Consider the following 20,131-nt stretch of genomic DNA (forward strand, 5'->3'; position numbering starts at 1 on the left):
CCGCAGTTCCAGTGCTCTCTGTGTACAGCTTTCATGTTCTTTCCACGTGGGTTTTTCCAAATGGCTTTACTTTCATAAGAGGTGGAGGCTGATAGGTGAATCATCTGTTTGAATTTGCTCCCAGTGTATTGGTGAGCAGTAGATCCAGCGTGTTGATGGAAATACGGAGAAATAAACTGGGGCCAATGAAAGTTTAATGCAAATGGGAATTGATGTTGGGTATAGACTGCACTTAAAAGTTTGTTTGTGCTGTATGACTTGATGCTCTCTGACAATCGTCACCTTGTCACGGTGGAGAGCCTTGTGACTTCCTCAGATTCCGAGGGCGATGCTATCTGGAATTTAGCCACCTGGTGCTTAGCTCCTGGTAGGGTCACGCATGGCAATAGGGACAAAGGGGAGGTTCCAGACCAAAGAGCGATCCACCCAAGTCCTTAACAGTGGAGCTGGCGGAAGATGATGACACATCACAACGACAGCGAAGGTGAAAGAAGGGTGCAACAGTGAATGATCCCTGGTTGTCTTGAATTCCATGCCACTGGACCCTAATGCTGATCTGTCAAGTACTGTGTGGTGGCTACCTGTGTATCGGGCACCCAATGATGTACAAAGTCACACACAGGCATTCTCCACTACAACAATCCACACTGATATGTGGATGCTGGATTGGCCTCTATCATCACCGGAGGAACCAACAACCAATTGGAGAACGTCATACTCAACTTAAGTGATCAGATTACTACTACTATGGCTCAATGTGTCTAGCATTAGTGATACTAAATTACTAGGACATGTTTGATACACTTCTAGATATGCTGAAAACATTGCTTAACTCTTACAACATTGCTGCCTAACATCCAGAGGCTTAGACCTGGAGTCCGAGTCCCATCAGAAAGGTTGTGCAATTTAAATTCAAGTAATTAATTAAATAGTGAATAAAAATATTAGTTTCAAGGATAGTAACTATGAAGCTACCAGACTGTTGTTAAAACCAGACTTGTTTTATTAATATTGCTTAAAGATGAAAATCTTTCATCCTTACCTTGTTTGGCTAATATGTAACTCTGTGCCTACAGATTGTCTTGGTATTGGCAACATTTCAGGATATCCTTGAATGATTAAAAGATAAGGATATTTCACTTGAATTGCCAAGGCTATGAATGCTACAGACCAAATGTGGGTTAATAGGATTAGTGCATTATAACGGTTGGCATTGACATGGTGGGTTGAATTGCTCTACTCCATGAAATACAAGCCAAAGTGCTATCAAGAGTTCTAAATGTAGGAATATTTATTTTGATAAATACATACAAGGAGCATACAACTACTATTCAGTGACAAGTATGAACCTGCTTGTTGTGAAATGGCCAGAGACATTATGTTGTATTAAAGGTGTTGTTATTCTAGAATGGAAGATTTCTTGGAGGCAAACATTGTTATTCAAGAAAGGAGATCTTTTTGTAGGAATGTTAATAGGGGATGCAACAAACGACCCTATCAAAAAAGGTTTCTCCAGTACTAATTTTGTGCTTTCTTCACAGGTATTGAATGGATATTTTATACCTCCTGACCGACAGCACAAATTGTTGAGAGAATATTACCCAGCCCTTCGCAAGGTAGATTACTTGCATTGCATGTTTGCTTTTAAGTTAGCAATCAACCTTATTACTTTTTCCTCCTTTTATGGAACAATCAGATAAACAACTTCAGGACACACCATATCTTGCCACTGTCAGAGAATTCAGAATCAGATTATTTTCATGCGACTGATAGTCTTTATCAATTCATTACTCAGTATTAGACTCAGGCATTGGTCTGGGTGTTGGGCTTTAAGACTACAGAAAGGAACTTGAACCCAGAATGGGCAAGAGCTCTACCCACTGAGACACAGTGGACAATCTTCGTAAATTAAGACTGATCCCCAAATCTAGCATTTTCTGATTTCATTTCAGATTCCAACATCTGGAGTTTTTGCATTTGAGTCCAGAGTACTGCATTTGTCTAGAGCAGTAAAATGGTAGTGCAAAGACACCATAAACTGGGTGATATGATGGCAAATAGAGACAATTATTATCTTGCTAAAATAACTAAAGCACATAAACTTTCATCAATATATAGTGATCAGATTTGTACTGCATTTTCTTTCACAGGTCGTACAGCAATTAATACCATATCCTTGCATCTTTGATATGGATACAAAACTTAATTTTTTAAAGCTGGAATCCAAAATACTTCTAAGAGTAAGTATAACTTTCAGGAAGTCATACATGAACCACTTTCTATGCATGCATTATGCGTCAGGTCTGCACAGGCTGGCACCTTCCAGTCTCCAACCAGTTAACAGGAGTCACCTGCCACTCATTTCCAACTCATTACCTGCAGCCCATTTAACCCAGCTCTCATTCACAGTCCTTTGCTGGGACATTTTTTTTTGTCACTGTCAGCTAGAGTTATGGGAGCTGGTGGTTTGCACCACCTGTAATGTGATTGTAGGGAGCCTACGGTGGGACATTCAGATGGGGAGTTAAGTGATAGTATGGAATGGATATTGGTAAGAAATAAAAGTAAAATGAGTTTGGGGTAGCCCCCCCCCCCCCAACTCATTAGCCCATGTGTCTGGGTAGGAGGGTCACCCACTGAAGGGCATAAGGACTGTGGTAGAAGATGCTGTCGATTATGATAGCTTTCATAACTAATTGTGACAAAGGCTTTCAGAAGTATATTGGTGAAGTAAGATCAGCAATATGTCGTAGCAAAGGTAGGGTGTTGATTACATGTGCTGATTTAAAACAACAGAAGAAAATACTGAAAATAAAGACTGGATGGGAGTAAAATTGTTAGTACATTAGGAGGGGGAAAATGAAGACTTGGTGTGTTATTTCAGGTGTTCCTCTGTGTGTATCTGTGGAGAATATTAGGGACAACTTGAGAGGGGGCAAGGTAGTTTTGGCTAAGAGATTACAGACCTGGAGAAAAGGGAAAAATATGATAGCTTGTCTATTCTGTTGTCTTTTTCTGATGAAGTGCTTCCATCAAAATCTATTTAGGCTGTATTAGTTATTCAGTCAGAATGCATAACCCTCCACCATTGCAGAGTTTTAATTGCCAATGAGTGGGACACGTCGCTACTTCTTGCGGGGTGAAGCTGCAATGTGCAAAGTGTGGATGTGAACATGAACATGGGAATTGTGGAGGTGGTGCAGAGGTACGATGCTGCAATTATGGAGGTGCTTATAGTGCTGCTTATTTAGGTTGTCCTGTTTTACAAAAGGCTTGGGGAATTCAGAAGGTAAAGTTCACACATTATATTTCTTATGCTGAAGCTGTGAGAAGATTTGAAACCTCTAACCTGATTCCCAGTGGATGTAAAACAGACACTTATAGGGATTCGGATGAAGGAAGATCATGGAGTGAGATTGTTCAGGCAGGAGTTGGAGAGGTGAAACATCTAGTAAGATAATGAGACTTGAAAAGATAATTTCCTTCTGTTTCTATGTGCTGCGGTTAATGGAACAGTACAGGTGGGAAAGAAATCTGATAGACTTAGGATAATGGTGGATGCAACATCGAAATACTTGTGTTTAATGAGAATTACTGTAGGAAAGGCATATGAAGTATTTTGGAGAGAAGATTTGGGGAATGATAGTAGAAGGAATGGGCTGGTGGTGGAGAGCGATTGTATACAGGGTGCTATGTATTGATCTTTTCCAACAACTTAGAGTTCTTCATTGGAATGTGAGAAGTCTGTCAGCGAATGGACAAGAATTTAAATCATATGTTTTAGGCTTTGGTGTTTATGTACAAGAAACTTGATTGTGATCACATTTATCATTTTAGATTCAGGGTTATGAGGTTGTGAGATATGATAGACCTACAGCTGTGGGCGGAGGCTGTGCCAATTTTGTGAAGGAGGGTTTCTTGTACAGAATTTTGCTTTCTCCAGAGGATGCCAAATTTGTAATTATTGAATTGTGATAACCACGTGGTGGGATCAGAATTGTGAATTTTATAATCCAGGTCAGGAATCGTCTGTGGAAGGGTTGGGGAGAATGGTGGGAAACTATTCTGGTAAAATTATTTCTGGGGTGACTTTAATGCACATAGCAGTTTGTGGGGCAGTAGAAGAGGAGCTTTTGGAAGAATATCATCTAATTTGTTTCAGTGATGGCAGAAAGGCATTGCTGCAAATGGGGTCTCTTGTCTGGACTTGACTCGTATCTCTGCTCCACTTGCTGGACTTGGTAGTTGGGATGTAATGACTTATTGTATGGGGAGTGATCATTTCTCAGTCTTGTGTATTTGTTCACTGTCAGAATTTGGGTTCTGGTACTTTCATGGTCTTTTAGATGGCAAACTGGGGAAAATTTTTCATTGAATGTGAGAAATCATTTGATCAACTGTCTCCAGGTGATACCGTAGAAGACTATCAGAGTATAATTCAGAATCAAGTTTATTATCACCGGTATGTGACATGAAATTTGTTAACTTAGCAGCAACAGTTCAATGCAATACGTAATCTAGCAGAAAGAGAAAAATAAAATAATAATAATAAATAAACAACTAAATCAATTAGAGTATACATATATTGAATAGATTCTTTAAAATGTGCAAAAACAGAAATACTATATATTTTTTAAAAAGTGAGGTAGTGACCACAGATTCAAAGACCATTTAGGAATCAGATGGCAGAGGGAAAGAAGCTGTTCATGAATCGCTGAGTGTGTGCCTTCAGGCTTCTGTACCTCCTACCCGATGGGAACAGTGAGAAAAGGGCACACCCTGGGTACTGGAGGTCCTTAATAATGGATGCTGCCTTTCTGAGACATCGCTCCCTGAAGATGTCCTGGGTACTTTGTAGGCTAGTACCCAAGATGGAGCTGACTAGATTTACAATCTTCTACAGCTTCTTTCAGTCCTGTGCAGTAGCCCCTCCATACCAGACAGTGATGCAGCCTGTTAGAATGCTCTCCACGGTACAACTATAGAAATATTTGAGTGTATTTGTTGACATGCCAGATCTCTTCAAATTCCTAATATAGTCGCTGTCTTGCCTTTTTTATAACTACATTGATATATTGGGACCAAGTTAGATCCTCAGAGATTGTGACACCCAGGAACTTGAAGCTGCTCACTCTCTCCACGTCTGATCCCTCTATGAGGACTGGTATGTGTTCCTTCATCTTATCCTTCCTGAAGTCTACAATCAGTTCTTTCGTCTTCCTGACGTTGAGTGCCAGGTTGTTGCTGCGGCACCATTCCACTAGTTGGCATATCTCACTCCTGTACGCCCTCTTGTCACCACCTGAAATTCTACCAACAATGGTTGTATCATCAGGAAATTTATAGATGGTATTTGAGCTATGCTTAGCCACACAGTCATATGTATATAGAGAGTAGCACAGTGGGCTAAGCACACACCCCTGAGGTATGCCTGTGTTGATCGTCAGCAAGGAGGATATGTTATCACCAATCCACACAGACTGTGGCCTTCCAGTTAGGAAGCTGAGGATCCAATTGCAGAGGGAGGTACAGAGGCCCAGGTTCTGTAACTTCTCAATCAGGGTTGTGGGAATGATGGTATTAATTGCCGAGCTATAGTTGATGAACAGCATCCTGACGTAGTTGTTTGTGTTGTCTAGGTGGTCTAAAGCCATGTGGAGAGACACTGAGATTGTGTCTGCCGTTGACCTATTGTGGTGATAGGCAAATTGCAATGTGTCCAGGTCCTTGCTGAGGCAGGAGTTCAGTTTAGTCATGACCAACCTCTCAAAGCATTTCAACACTGTCCATGTGAGTGCTACTGGGCAATAGTCATTAAGGCAGCCCACATCATTCTGCTTAGGCACTGGTATAATCGTTGCCTTTTTGAAGCAAGTGGGAACTTCTGCCTGTAGCAGTGAGGGGTTGAAAATGTCTTTGCATACCCCCACTAGTTGGTTGGCACAGGTTTTCGGAATCTTACCAGGTACTCCATTGGGACCTTCTGTCTTAAAGAGAGTTCACTCTCTTAAAGACAATCTAACATCGGCCTCTGAGATGGAGATCACAGGGTCATCAGGTGCAGTATGGATCTTCACAGCTGTAGTTACATTCTCCCTTTCAAAGCGTGCATAAAAACCGTTGAGTTAATTTGGTAGTGAAGCATCGCTGCCATTCATGCTATTGGGTTTTGCTTTGGAGGAAGTAATGTCTTGTAGACCCTGCCAGAGTTGCCGTGCATCTGATGTCACCTCCAACCTCATACAAAATTGTCTCTTTGCCCTTGAAATAGCCCTCCGCAAATCATACCTGGTTTTCCAGTACAGGCTTGGGTCGCCAGTCTTGAATGCCACAGATCTAGCTTTCAGCAGACAACGTACCTCCTGGTTCATCCATGTCTTTTGGTTTGGGAGTGTACAGTAAGTCTTTGTTGGCACACACTCATCCACACAGGTTTTAATTCCTAGTTTGTGTGGGCAGCCCATCAAGCCATTCCTTTGGTGTTAGGAGAGCTGGTAAGAAATGCGTTCTCGTTGGGCACAGGAATGTACAGAGGCCATCAGAGACTGGAGATGGGCTTTTCACATTTTGAAATGTAAATTAACACAAGAAGCCTTGCTGAACTTTCAGAAGAGAGCGATAGCAAGGAGATTAATTAGGGATGCTGAAAGGACGGCTTGGAGGGGAATTTGCTCATCAGTTGGGAGGGACACTAGCATACCAATGGTGTGGAGAATGCTAAAGAAAATGTATGTTTTTAGAGTTATAACCAGATTTCAGTATTAGTGGAGAATGGAAATTTGACTACAATGGCTGAATGTCTGGGAAACACGTTTGCAAAGTTACATGGACATGACAATTTAGGGGATGCATATATTAAGAGATGGCAGTGTATTTTGATGGAGAATGGGAACATTTGTAAGAAACAAGATGTTTGAGAGTGCCATGGATAATGACTTTACGTTGGCTGAATTAAAATGAGATTTAATATCACCGGCATTTGTTGTGAAATTTATTAACTTTATGGCAGCAGTACAATGAAATACATGATAAATAAATATAGAGAAAAAACAAGTTACATTAAGTATATATGTTCTATTAAATAGTTAAGTTAAAGTAAGTAGTGCAAAATTACAAATAAAAAAGTAGTGAGGTAGTGTTCATGGGTTCAGTGTCCATTTAGAAATTGGACGGCAGAGAGGAAGAAGCTTTTCCTGAATCAGTCAGTGTGTGCCTTCAGGCTTCTGAACCTCCATGCCCTGGATGGTGGGAATTGTTAAAGATAGACGCTGTCTTCCTAAGGCATAGGTCTTTGAAGATGTCTTGGATACTATGGAGGCTGGTACCCATGATAGAGCTGACTAATTTTACAAGTTTCTGCAATTTATTTTGATCTTGTGCAGTAACCCTACCCTGCCCCATACCAGACGGTGATGCAGTGAAGATGCACTCTACAGTACATTTGTAGAATTTTTCACGTGGTTTAGTTGACAAACCAAATCTCCTCAAACTCCTCATGAAATATAGTCACTGTCTTGCCTTCTTCATAGCTGCATCAATATGTTAGGTCCAGGTTAGGTCCCCAGAGATACTGACACCCAGAAACTTCATATTACTCACTCTCTCCACTTCTGATTCCTCTATGAGGAGTGGTTTGTGTTCCCCCGTCCTAACCTTCCTGAACTGAAATTTGTTGTCAATAGTGCAAGTATTACAGCCCCGGGACAGGATATGGTTAGCTATCATATTTTCCAGCGTCTGCCTGAGACAGTCCTAAAGAAGTTGCTTGCCATGCTTGGTATGACATGGCCACTTGCAGCCCAAACACTCAAGTCTCTACCCACTGGATATGTCTGAATAAGGATACCAACACCAAACTTAGACCATTCTTTTTAAGGTTACACCAAGCAGGCCTCACATATGTTGTTTCTTCTGCATGAATGCCCCCCACTGTCTGTAGCCTCTGCTTGAGATCATGATGTCCAAAAATGCATTACCCTAACTACTGGATGCCACTGTGCTTGTCCAAGCACTATTACATCAGTAAAGCTGACAAGAAATGCATAGCTTGTTGGGATCCAATCAGCCCTGGAGTATCTTGTGAACGATTTTCCAATAAAAAGTTATGAAGAAGCACTTCAAAGGCTGCAGTATACAAGATAATTGCCAGGCCTTTGTGTGCTCATTTTGTGCAGGGTATGTTTTCTACATGACAACCACACTTCTTTTGCCATAAAGCTCTTTAGTTTGCTCTGAGGTCATGATGTGGGCAATGTTCTTACCATCACACAAGAAACACAGAATTAAAAAGTAACTTTTCATAATGTACAAATTCTTTAAAACTCAGTCAGGATTGTAAACAAATGTTACACTGTATGTACCATGGAAAGAAAAATTGTGGTGCTCTATCATTTTATTTCTTCACTTGTCTATTGGAATTGTCTATTAGAGATCAACTACTTTTCATCATTTATCAGGTCGTTACACCACATGTATTTTATTTCCAAATGAATAGTAGTCTTGATTTACTTGTCTCTCACTTTCTGCCTGAATATTTGCAAACCTTTTCTCAGGAGTGAACTCATTTATTTCAGGATGCCAGTAGAACTGAAGTGAATGTTTCAAGAACAGCAGTTCTTCAAGACTTAATAGACTGGCACAGATCTCACAATGGACTTGAGTACTTTACAGCACTTAAGGTATGGAACTGTTTTCTCTTCAGCAACATTTCGAAAATCTAATAATCAAAGATTATGGAGCTGTACAGCCCGGAAAGTGTCTCTCTGGCCCATTATGTCTGTCCTGACTTCCTATACTAATTTCACAACCACTGCAATACTTGGGTGGGAGGAACGTGTCATTATGGTTCACATCGAGATTTCCATACAGATAAGAGATAAGAAAATAGCAATAGAAGGTCAAGTTTTGTAGACCCGGAAAAGGAAAACTTAATACATGATTAATTTGCTTCAATTGCCTAATCCAAGTATGGTTCGAAGGCCGTTGGCAGTGGTAGGTGACTGCAGAGGTGGAAGATGTTGGAGAGATGGGGAGATAACTATCAGTACCAACAAATGAATTTAGTCTTTATTTGGAAGTATTCTTATTTTATGAATTAACTTGATCCAAGTTAGAAATTACTGAAAGAGATCTCAATGGAGCACACATCTTATTAAGAGACACCAAGGAGTAAAAGGGCATAAACTACTGCTACAGGGTCATCACTAACAAGCAGAATTAATTACAGCGTGACATGTTTGGCATCGTCTGTGCAAATGTAATCATAGACATTATTGAGGAGAAAGGTGACCAAAATGTTCTGAGAATTTTCAAACTTTTATCTACTATTACAATGGACAACAAATTTTTAAAAAAGTGTTGCTTCCTCAGAATTTTTTTTTGTTTATGGTAGACTGCTTGAAGATGAACACAAATATAATTTCAGACTACTTGTATCATGTAGGAATTTGGAGAAAGAATAAATTAGCTTTTATTGAATATAATGTGTTTAATTGCATAATGGTGTTGATGTTTTGCAATAGTTCAACTAAGTTAAAAATATTTTGTTAATGATTTTCATTTGTACTCAGTGTCTGAGGCTTCTCGCTTAAGTGTCCAACAATAATTCGCCAGCATTGATGGATTCCAGTTGCCCTGGTATCTTTTCTCCATTACTGTGCAGGGAAGAAATCTCATTGGGAATGCAGAAAATGAATCTTTAGTGACATGTTGCATTTCATGGTTTTATATGCTTGAAGCATGCTTTCAACCAGCTGCATGTAGTTTGGTGCTGTGTAGATGCCGAGAAAAATTTCAACAACTTCCTTGAATGCCTTCCATGTGATTTTCTCCGGTCCCACTAGAAATTCTTCAAATTGCCTGTCATTAATGACCTATTTGATTTGTGGACCAACAAAAATGCTTTCCTTAATTTTGGCATCAGTTATTCTGGGAAGCATCTGTCTCAAATATCAAAAGCCTTCATAGAAAATTTTGTGCCTGGTGATTGCAAATTCCATCTTTACAGTCCTGAACCCAATAATTATTACTAAAACCTGTCTTGCCATGCAGCAGCTGCACTGCCTAAGCATGCCTGGAGAAGATAGGAAGCTTTTCAGCTTACATTGTAGGAACAGCTTAATTGACTTGAATTATGAATAAAAAATAATAAACATAAGTGATATCAAAAAAATGGTGCATGATAGGGAAATTTCATGGTGATTTTCATGATCAGTAGGCCAAAAGATATACCTAAAGGTATTCAGGAAGAAAAAACCTTTGTTGTCCAGCGTTATCGGCATAAGAGGGAAGGATTGTTTGCACCAGCCACTACAAATTGTTGGACACAGACAACTCTGGTCCAACAATTTGATTTTAAGGAGAATATTTTCCCCATTGTAAGTGGAGTCATTTGGACAAAATCACACATATTTTCCGTTTGTGGCAAGAGGAAACTTTGTTCCAAACCTAGGCGATTAGTTGTTGTGGAAATTCCAGCATATTCCAAGATTTTTGATACGTTAAAATATACTTAAACAATTACTAATTAAACCAATATACAGCATCAGCATGATAAGAGCCCTTGGTATTACAGTGAAAGTACTAGCATGGACAGAAAATTGGCTGACTGGCAGGAGGCAAAGTGTGGGAATAAAGAGTGCCCTTTCTGATTTGTTGACAGTGGAAAGTGGTGTTCCACAGGGTTCGGTGTTGGGACCACTTCTTTCTACATTATTTGTTAATGATTTGGATGAAGGAATTGATGGCTTTGTGGCCAAGTTTGCAGACAATACAAAAGATAGGTGGAAGGAAGGAAGCAGGGAATCTGCAGAAAGACAGACTGGAGGAATGGTCAAATAAGTGGCAGATGGAATATAGTGTAGGGAAGTGCATGGTTATACATTTTGGTAGAAGGAATAAAGGCATGGACTGTTTTCCAAATGAGGAGAAAATACACAAATCAGAGGCGCAAAGGGACTTGGGATTGCTCGTGCAGGATTCCCTTGCAGGTTGAGTAGACGGTAAGGAAGGCAAAAGCATTCATTTTGAGAGGACTAGAATATAAGAACAAAGGTGTCATGCTGAGGGTTTTTAAGGCATTGGTTAGACTGCAAGGAGTATTGTGAGCATTTTTGGGCCCCTTTTCAAAGACAAGATGTGCTGGTATTGGAGAGAGTCTGGAAGAGGTTCACAAAAATGATCCAAGGAATGAAAAGGTTAGCATATGAGAAGCGTTTGATGGTTCTAGGCCTGTACCCGCTGGAATTTAGAAACATGAGGGGGGAATCTCATTGAAACCAGTGGAATATTGAAAGGCCTAGACAGAGTGAGTTTGGAGGGGATGTTTCCTATGGTAGGGGAGTCTAGGACCAAAGGGCACAACCTCAGAAAAAAGGAATTTGAGGTGAGGAATTTTTTCTTTAGCCAGATGGTGGTGAATCTGTGGAACTCACCAAGTTACTGAGTATATTTAAGGCAGAGGTTTATTTAAGGCTAATAAATCAGGTGTGATGGAATGACAAAGCAGACTTGATGGGGTGAGTGGCCTGATTCTGCCCCTCTGTCTTAAGGTCTTATACTGTAACTCTTACATCAATGCCTCAGCAAATGAAGGCAAGCATGGCAAATGCATTCTTCGTTACACCATCCATCTGTGGCGCCACTTTCAGCAAATTGAGAACTTGCAGCCGAGGTCCCTCTGTGGATTCAGGCTGATAAGATCGCTGACATTTATTCTTTATGCTCTACTGGAAATGGACTTTCCAAACTGCGTTATCTCTTATTTGTTTGGAAGACATTTTATCTGCCACTGCTCTGCCTAACTTTACAGCTGATCTGTGCCCCACTGTATACTTCTTTTTCATCTATAACTCACAAACTTTTGTATTGTCGGCACACTTAATAATTCTACTCCTGCATTCTCACCTTGTTATTTATATGGTACAAAAAAACAAGGGTCCCAGCACGAATCCCTGAAGTACACCTTATTACAGATTTCCAGTCAGAAAATCCACCATGGTATCTTGTCTCCAACTTCCAAACTAAATGTGGATCCAATATACCAACATGCCTCATGTCCCTTGTCCTTAAACTTCTGGTCCAGCCTACCATGCAGAATCTAGTCAAAAGCCTTGCTGAAATCCATATAGACATTATCTCTCACACTGACTGAAAGATTGATTTTTAGAATACCTCCTCAAAAACATCCAGTTTTGTGAGAAATGATGACTTTGTTATTTGGATTCAGAATTGGCATGCTCATAGAAGCCAGAGGGTCATGATAAATAGGGCTTATTCTGGTTGGAGGTCCAGAACTAGTAGTATTATGTAGGAATCCATACTGAACCTCTGCTGCTTGTGATATATAAATAACTTGTTAAATATGGATGGTTTGTTTAGTAAGTTTGGAGATGTCAAAAAAATTGGTGGCATTGTGTATTGTGTAGAAGTTTGCCAAAGGATACAAAGGGTTATAGATCAGTTACAGATATGAGTGGAGAAATGGCAGACGTAGTTTAATCTGGACAAATGTGAGATGTTGCACCTTGGAAGATCAATGTAAAGGGAAAGAACACAGTCAACAGCAGAACCCTCTGTTGATGCATAGAGGGATATTGAAGTCTATGTCCATAGCTCCTTGAAAGTGCAGCATGCTTGCTTTTATCATTTGAGGCAATGCATGAATGAGTCAGAAAGTTTTGTTGTAGCTTTATAAACCTCCAGTTGGGCTGTGACTGGAGAACTGATTTCAATTCGAGTTGCCTTATTATAGGAAGATATAGAGGATTTTGAGAAGTTGCAGACGAGTTTTACCTGGATGCTCACTGAATTAGAGTGCATAAGTAGAGCTTGGACATACAAGGGTTATTTTCTCTGGAGTGGTGGTGGCTGAGGGGAGACCTGATTTTATATAATTGAGAGGAATAGATTTATAACCAGTATCCTTTTCTCAGGGTCAAAATGTGTTTAACGTGGTAAGGGAAAAGTTCAAAGAAGTGAGCAAGTTTTTTTTTACAAAGCAAATGTTGGGTGCCTGAAATGTTTAACATGGAAGTAAATGTGATAAAGGCATTTAAGAGGCTCTTGGACGGGCACATGAATATGTAACTAATAGAGGATATGGACTATGTGCAGGCAGAAGGGATGTGTAATTAGGCATCCTTAGCTTAATTAGCTTGGCTTAACATTGTGGGCCAAATGACCTGTTCCTGTGCTGAACTACAGTACGTTCCAAGTAAAGTATTTTAGCTAGTTTTCTGAGAGCTCACTCATGGCTAAGGCAGTTACAAAGACCACCAACAGAATCCCAACAGTCTCCTCTCTTGCTTCCTTTAGCATTCTAAGATAGATCCAGGATTTCCTCCTTCCTAACAGACATGCTTCAGAAAAGCAGCACCCACTCCCTTAACTCTGCAGCCTCCACATCCTCTTGCTTGGTGTATACCAATGAGAAGGATATTTTCAGGACCTCGCTAACACATATAGTTTATCCCTTTGGTTCTTGAGGGGACTTACTCTTTCCTTAGCTACCCTCTTGCTTCTAATGTACACAGTGTAAATGTTTTAGGATTCTCTTTACTATAACTTACCAAAGCCATAAACTAATTGTGGTTAGGAGATAATGAACAATGTCTATGAGGAGAGGAGTCAATGATATCAGAAGGCAAACATTTAAAATATTAATGTTTCAATCTTGATTCTATTATTTCAGGTTACCTTTCATAATGAACCATGCTTTGGTCATGGGGTGACACAGGAATTCTTCACTCTTTTCAGCGAGGAGCTCCAGAACGATGAAAGGATATTTAGGAACAAAGAGGAATCTAATTTGCTGTGGTTCTCCAATAGGGTAAGAAATGCTATATCGACTACTGAACATATGCAGATGCAAGTGTCATCTGTGAATGCAGCTTGACTCATCCTAGTTGGTTTACTTTGGTTCTGGAGTAGTGTTGCCATGAATCAAACAGCTTTTTAGTTCTAAAGATTCGCTAGCCTTATAGGAAGTTTGTTGGAAGTGAGATGTAACCCTGCACCAAAAAAAAAGAGAAAAGCATTGGGGAAATGAAATAACATTGTTCAACATCAATCATTGCTGAGAATGGTTCTTTAGTCAATCCACTGGATAATATCAGGGCCTGAGGGCATAATAAGATTCTGATAGTTTTGTATTAATATTCACAGGAAACTGAAATGAAGGATGTATTTCATCTGGTGGGAAATCTGTGTGGAATTGCTCTGTCGGATAATTTTATTTCCAACTTTCACTTCCCTTTGGCATTGTACAAAAAATTGCTCCATGTGCAACCAACACTGGAGGATCTAAAGGAGCTCTGGCCAACAGTAGGAGCGTGAGTGAAATCAAATCTACTTGCATTTTTATCCTTAATTCATCTCATCTTTACAAAGAAATTTTCCTATCCATGGTACCTGTGGAAAAGTTACTGTCCTTTTCCAGGTTCTACAGAGAATAATGATAAATTGCCTATAAAATAAAAAGTTAACACTCTGCTTCATAAATAGTTTACGATTAATGAAAACTGATACATTTACTAAAGCTATTTCCACAAACTTATGTCTACCATTAAAAGGAACAATCCAGAGATAACTTCAGCTTTCAATGTCTGCATCTTTGTTCTGCATTGCAGGTCACTCCAGGATATTCTTGACTATGAGTATGATGACTTTGAAGAAAAGCATTGGATATATTTTTCAGTAGGTTTACTCTTATTTTAAATAACCAATGAACATATTAATTTCATACTGAAGTATAAAGTTCAAGCCAGTAGGTACTTTAGGGAATAAATCAGCCATTCTAAAGCAGTTTGCCCTGTGTGTGACTCCAGACAGCACTGATTGATGCTGAAACTGCCCAGCTCAGAATGAAACAGAGTGGACCATCTCTCATCAATACTAGCATTGAAATTAGATGTGGAAATTATCACATGCAGTTCAAGAAAATCTTAAGTCCTCCTCATACATATCTGGTGACTGGGAAATGGCGTTCAGCTTGAGAGAACTTCCCCCTTAAACTAGTTCAATAGTTTCATGTAGTATCAGAAAGTATACAACATACAACCGCAAACATCCTTGAAACTGAAGAAAAACCCCAAAGAATGAATGACAGAAATGTAAGAACTCCAAAGCCCCCTACCACCTCCCATGCACAAGCAGCATCAAACCCTCCCCTTCCCCCCTCGCCCACTTGTTCTAGCATAAAGAATCATCATTCCCATCACTTGTCATGCAAGCCACAGCAAAGTCCCCAAAGGGAGACCATGATCTACAGTACATCAAAAACTAGCTGTTCATTCCGACAGGCACTCTCTCTCACTAACAAGAGAGAGACAGATATAAGATACAGGAGCAGAATTAGGCCATTTGACCCTTCGAGCCTGTTCCACCATTTCATCATGGCTGATCCAATTTTTCTCTCAGTCCCAATCTTCTGCCTTAGCCCTGTATCCCTTCAGGCCCTAACGAATCAAGAACTTATCAACTGCTGCCTTAAGTATACAGTATATAAAGACTTGGCATCCATAGCTACCTGTAGCAAAGAATTCCACAGATTCACCATTCTGGCTAAGGAAATTCATCCTCATCTCCGTTTAAAAGGACACCCCTCTATTCTGAGGCTGTGTCCTCTGGTCTTAGACTCTCCTGCCATAGGAAACATCCTCTCCACATCCACTCTATCATTTGATAGGTCTCAACGAGACAACCCATCATTCTTCTCAATTCTAGTGAATACACACCCCGAGCCATCAAACACTCCTCATATGACAAGCCATTCAATCCTGGAATCATTTTCGTGAACCTCCTTTGAACCCTGTCCAGTTTCAGCACAGCCCTTCTAAGATAAGGGTCCCAAACCAGCTCACAATACACCAAGTGAGGCATCATCCTTGCTTTTATATTCTAGTCCTCTTGAAATAAATACACTTCATTTGCTTTCCTCACCACTGACTCAAACTGCAAATGAACCTTTTGGGAATCCATCACAAGTCTCCCAGGTCCCTTAGCACCTTGGTTTTTTGTATTTTCTCTCCATTTAGAAATGTCAACCCTTTCATTTCTTTATCAAAGTGCATGACCATGCACTTCTCAACACTGCATTCCATCTGCCATCTCTTTGCCCATTCTCCTAACCTAAGTCCTTATGTTGCCTCTCTACTTCCTCATAACTACCTGTCCCTCCACCTCTCTTCATATTGTCTACAAGCTTTGCAACAAGACCATCAATTCCATCATTGACATATTACGTAAAATAATCGGTCCCAACACAAACCCCTATGGAGCACCATTAGTCACTGGCAGCCAGTCAGAAAAGGCTCCCTTTTTTCTCACTCTTTGCCTCCTACCAATCAGCCACTGCTTTATCCATGCTAGAGTTTTTCCTGAAAAAGCATGGGCTCATAGCTTCTTAAACAGCCTCATGTGTGGCACTTTGTCAAATGCCTTCTGTAAATCCAAGTACACAACATCAACTGATACTCCTTTGTCTATCTATTTTATCATGTGCCTCCAAGTACCCTGAGACCTCATCCTTAAAAATCAACTCCAACATCTTCCCAACCACTGAGCTCAGACTCAGACCCCTGACACCTGAAACCTCCGCTATACTGCTAGTGTCTTCCACCATGATGATTGATGCAAAATACTTAACTCAGTTTGTCCACTGTTTCCTTGTCCCCCATTGCTACCTCTCCAGCATTGTCTTTCATCAGTCCGACATCCACTCTTGCTTCTCTTTTACACTTTATGTATCTGAAGAAACTTTTGGTATCTGCTTTAATATTAGTGGCTAGCTTACTTTCATATTCCACCTTTACATTCTTAATGACTTTTTTACTTGCCTTCTGTTGGTTCTTAAAAGTTTCTCAATCCTCAAACCCCACTAAATTTTGCTCTATTATATGCCCGTTCTTTGGCTTTTGTGTTGGCTTTGACTTCTCTTGTTTACTACGGATATGTCATCTTTCCTTTAGAATACTTCTTCCTCTTTGGGATGTATATGTATATCCTGTGCCTTCCAAATTGCTTTCAGGAATTTCAGCTATTGCTGCTCTGCCGTCATCCTTGGCAGTGTTATTTTTCAATGAATTCTGGTTAGCTCCTCTCTCATGCCTCTGTAATTCCCTTTACTTCACTGTAATACTAATATATCTGATTTCACCTTCTCCTCATATTTCAGGGTGAATTTGATCATATTATGTTCACTTGCTCCTAAGGCTCCTTTTACCTTAAGATCGCTAATCAATTCTGGTTCATTGCACAACACCCAATCCAGTATATCTAATTCTCTAGTGGGCTCAACCACAAGTTGCTCTAAAAAGCCATTTTGTAGGCACGCTAGAAATTCCCTCTCCTGAAATCTAGCACCAACCAGATTTTCCCAATCTACCTGCATGTTGAAGTCCCCCATGACTATTGTAACATTGCCCTTTAGGCATGTGATTTCTATTTCCCATTGTAATTACTAACATCTGCCTCAAGATCACCACTCTGATTATGTCCACTCAGACAATGGCTAGTGCACTTGCCACTGCCTTCCTTTAGTTTGCTCTTGCTAAGCAATCCCATAAGCCTATTAGTCACTGGTCAAAGCTCTTTTCGCTGTACAGACCTGCTGCTGTCTTTTATCCTCGGGTAGTGGACCTGATTGAAGTCCCCTCCTCTCGACAGTGGAGACAGCAGTTGTTATTTCTGTGTTACAGTCAGTCTTAAACATTGGTTTTTATTTCAAATTCTCTGACTCAAGAATGGGTAGCAAAATCTCCCTCACCATCAACAGAGAGAGGATTGATTGATTACTGAGTGCAGAGTCCTCCAACGGCCACTCTCGCTGTCTTCAATGTTCCGGCTCCCGCTATGCTTCAGCTTGCGACACCATCGAGAATTCGTGTCCATAGGGTCATGCAAGGCCCTGAAGTCACCCGACTTCAGGCCAAACCTGGACGTACCGAAAAGGGGCTAATTGGCAAGTTCCAAGAAGAGGAACATGCCGTCGTACAAACCACTGTCAAGCAGCAGCCCAGGATTGTCATACCAGAATTATTCAACAGATCTGCAGCACTTTTTCATCTCAAACCTGAGGTTAATTCTTGTCCCACTTACTAGAGATTGAGGAAGATGTATTAGAACCCTGGGAGTGCTTAACATTATTGGTAAGGCAAGAGTGATCCCTTTTGCTTCTCAATGGCCTTAGCCTGTGTGGTTAGCCATTTCTTGAAAACCTACATAATCTTTTCTTGAAAAGTAACATTCTTTCAAACTCTTCTGTGGTTTTTAATTGCACCTCTCCTCTATTAATGTTTTTCCCCTTTGAAGTGATCTTAGTCTGCACTCTCAGGCATGACAAGATTAGAGAGCAAGCCTGCAATGTTCAGCTTCCCAGAGACAAACCTATTCAGGAAGAGATTCAGCTATAATGAGTTGAATTGATTCATGTGAATTTTGTTAGCAAAAGAATAGAGAAGCATGGTGAAGTCAAGATTTTTGAATTTGTTAAATGCTGTGGAGAAACCAACAAAAAATGGAATCACATCATGTAAATTTGTGGGGTATTTTGCAGGCACCCAAAGAAACAGAGGACGGAACACACGTTGAACATGAACTGATTGCTGATGGTGCCAACGTACCAGTTCAAAAGCATAACAGGTATGTAAACTACATTAGTAGAAACTGTTCAGGTCACAAACAGAGCTGGTGGAGATGGGGTTAGGGTGACAGCCTCTCCCACACACCCAACCTAAGGTATTAAAATAATGGACAGGCACCTGACAACCACCTGGTTGTAAGTCTACTGTTGTAACAGTAAGCCACAAGTTAACTTCACCTCACCAGCCCCATATGGAAAGCTAACTCTCGCTGGTTCAGGTGGATTGCTAAATTAATCTGACTTTAGAGGCAACATTACAGCTGCATTTGCAGTAACATACAATTAAACATGGATGCTTGGACCACATTTATTTCATGCATTGATGTGTATTAGCCAAGGATGGCTACTTAATTCAAAAGTGTGCATTAGAACTCTCCTCTCTCATCCAGTTTTGTCCCAAACCCTATGTCTTGTTGTGTGACCTGTTGTGTTAATAGTTTTACCAATTACAGGCTCACTGTTCATCCTGAACTATTACGTTCAGCAGATGACACCCTCAGAGGAATTTCTCATGAGAACCTTCCGATGAGGATAGATTATCCGCATTACTCAATTCCCTCCCAAAAGAACTTGTCCGTTGAACTGATAGGATTGCTGGGATTGTCCGTATGGGTAGCATAGCAGTTAGCATAATGCCATTACAGCTCTGGGCATTGGAGTTCAGAGTTCAATGTTGTTTGTGAGGAGTTTGTGCTTCCTCCCTGTGAACACGTGGGTTTCTTCTGGGTGCTCTGGTTTCCATCTACATTCTAAAGACGTACCAGTTAGTAGGTCAATTGATCATTGTAAATTGTCTTGTACTTAAGATAGGGTTAAAAGGGTAGGTTGTTGGGCCAGAAGGGTTTGATCTGCACTGTATCTCAAAATTAAATACATAAATAGAATGAACCTTTTATAATTCATCAAAGTTCAAAGACTGAATTAGGTACCCCATTTACAGAGGGAATGACCTGAAATTTGCCTATTTACTTGTTAATTTAATTTCTAACTTAAGGTTGGGATCTGATTGTCTGGACTCCAGGTGAGTGGTTCAGTTGCATACCATATAGTTCCAAAAGCAGATTTGCTTCTATGAACCAGATGGATCAGAACAATAGGTTATTTTCCAGTGGATATTACTGAATGTGCTAGATTCATACAACAGACTTTTCACTGGGCCCAGTTTTTTGAACTCACTGTCATTTGAACTCACTATCCTGATAATGCATTACTATTAAACTATTTAGTTGATAGAAGCAATATCCACTATTTTAAACACACACATTCCTAACTTATAATTAGTAATTGATCCAATAACTTTTAAAGCAAATATATTATCAAAGTACCTCTGCCTCCAAATATAACCCTGAGATTCATTTTTGTGGGAATTCACAGTAAATACAAGCGTTGGGGTGAGTGAAGTTATACCTTTTGGTACAAGGGCCTGATAACTGTTCATGAAACTGGTGAAGTGGGTCTTGAAGCTCCTGTACCATCTTCCTAATTGCAGTA

General features: G+C 40.2%; 1 protein-coding gene across 1 annotated transcript in view; it reads left to right on the top strand.

The window, feature by feature from the left end:
• Positions 1-20,131, top strand: part of LOC140725998 (E3 ubiquitin-protein ligase HERC2-like) — a 169,156-nt gene that overhangs the window by 43,698 nt on the left and 105,327 nt on the right. Inside the window, exons 16-22 of the mRNA XM_073041899.1 lie at positions 1,542-1,616; positions 2,151-2,240; positions 8,574-8,678; positions 13,691-13,828; positions 14,164-14,330; positions 14,628-14,694; positions 18,554-18,639. Coding sequence (XP_072898000.1) covers positions 1,542-1,616; positions 2,151-2,240; positions 8,574-8,678; positions 13,691-13,828; positions 14,164-14,330; positions 14,628-14,694; positions 18,554-18,639 — 728 coding nt within the window. The remainder of the gene's footprint in view (positions 1-1,541; positions 1,617-2,150; positions 2,241-8,573; positions 8,679-13,690; positions 13,829-14,163; positions 14,331-14,627; positions 14,695-18,553; positions 18,640-20,131) is intronic.

Source organism: Hemitrygon akajei, chromosome 4 (assembly GCF_048418815.1).
Source record: "Hemitrygon akajei chromosome 4, sHemAka1.3, whole genome shotgun sequence".
Classification (NCBI taxonomy): domain Eukaryota; kingdom Metazoa; phylum Chordata; class Chondrichthyes; order Myliobatiformes; family Dasyatidae; genus Hemitrygon; species Hemitrygon akajei.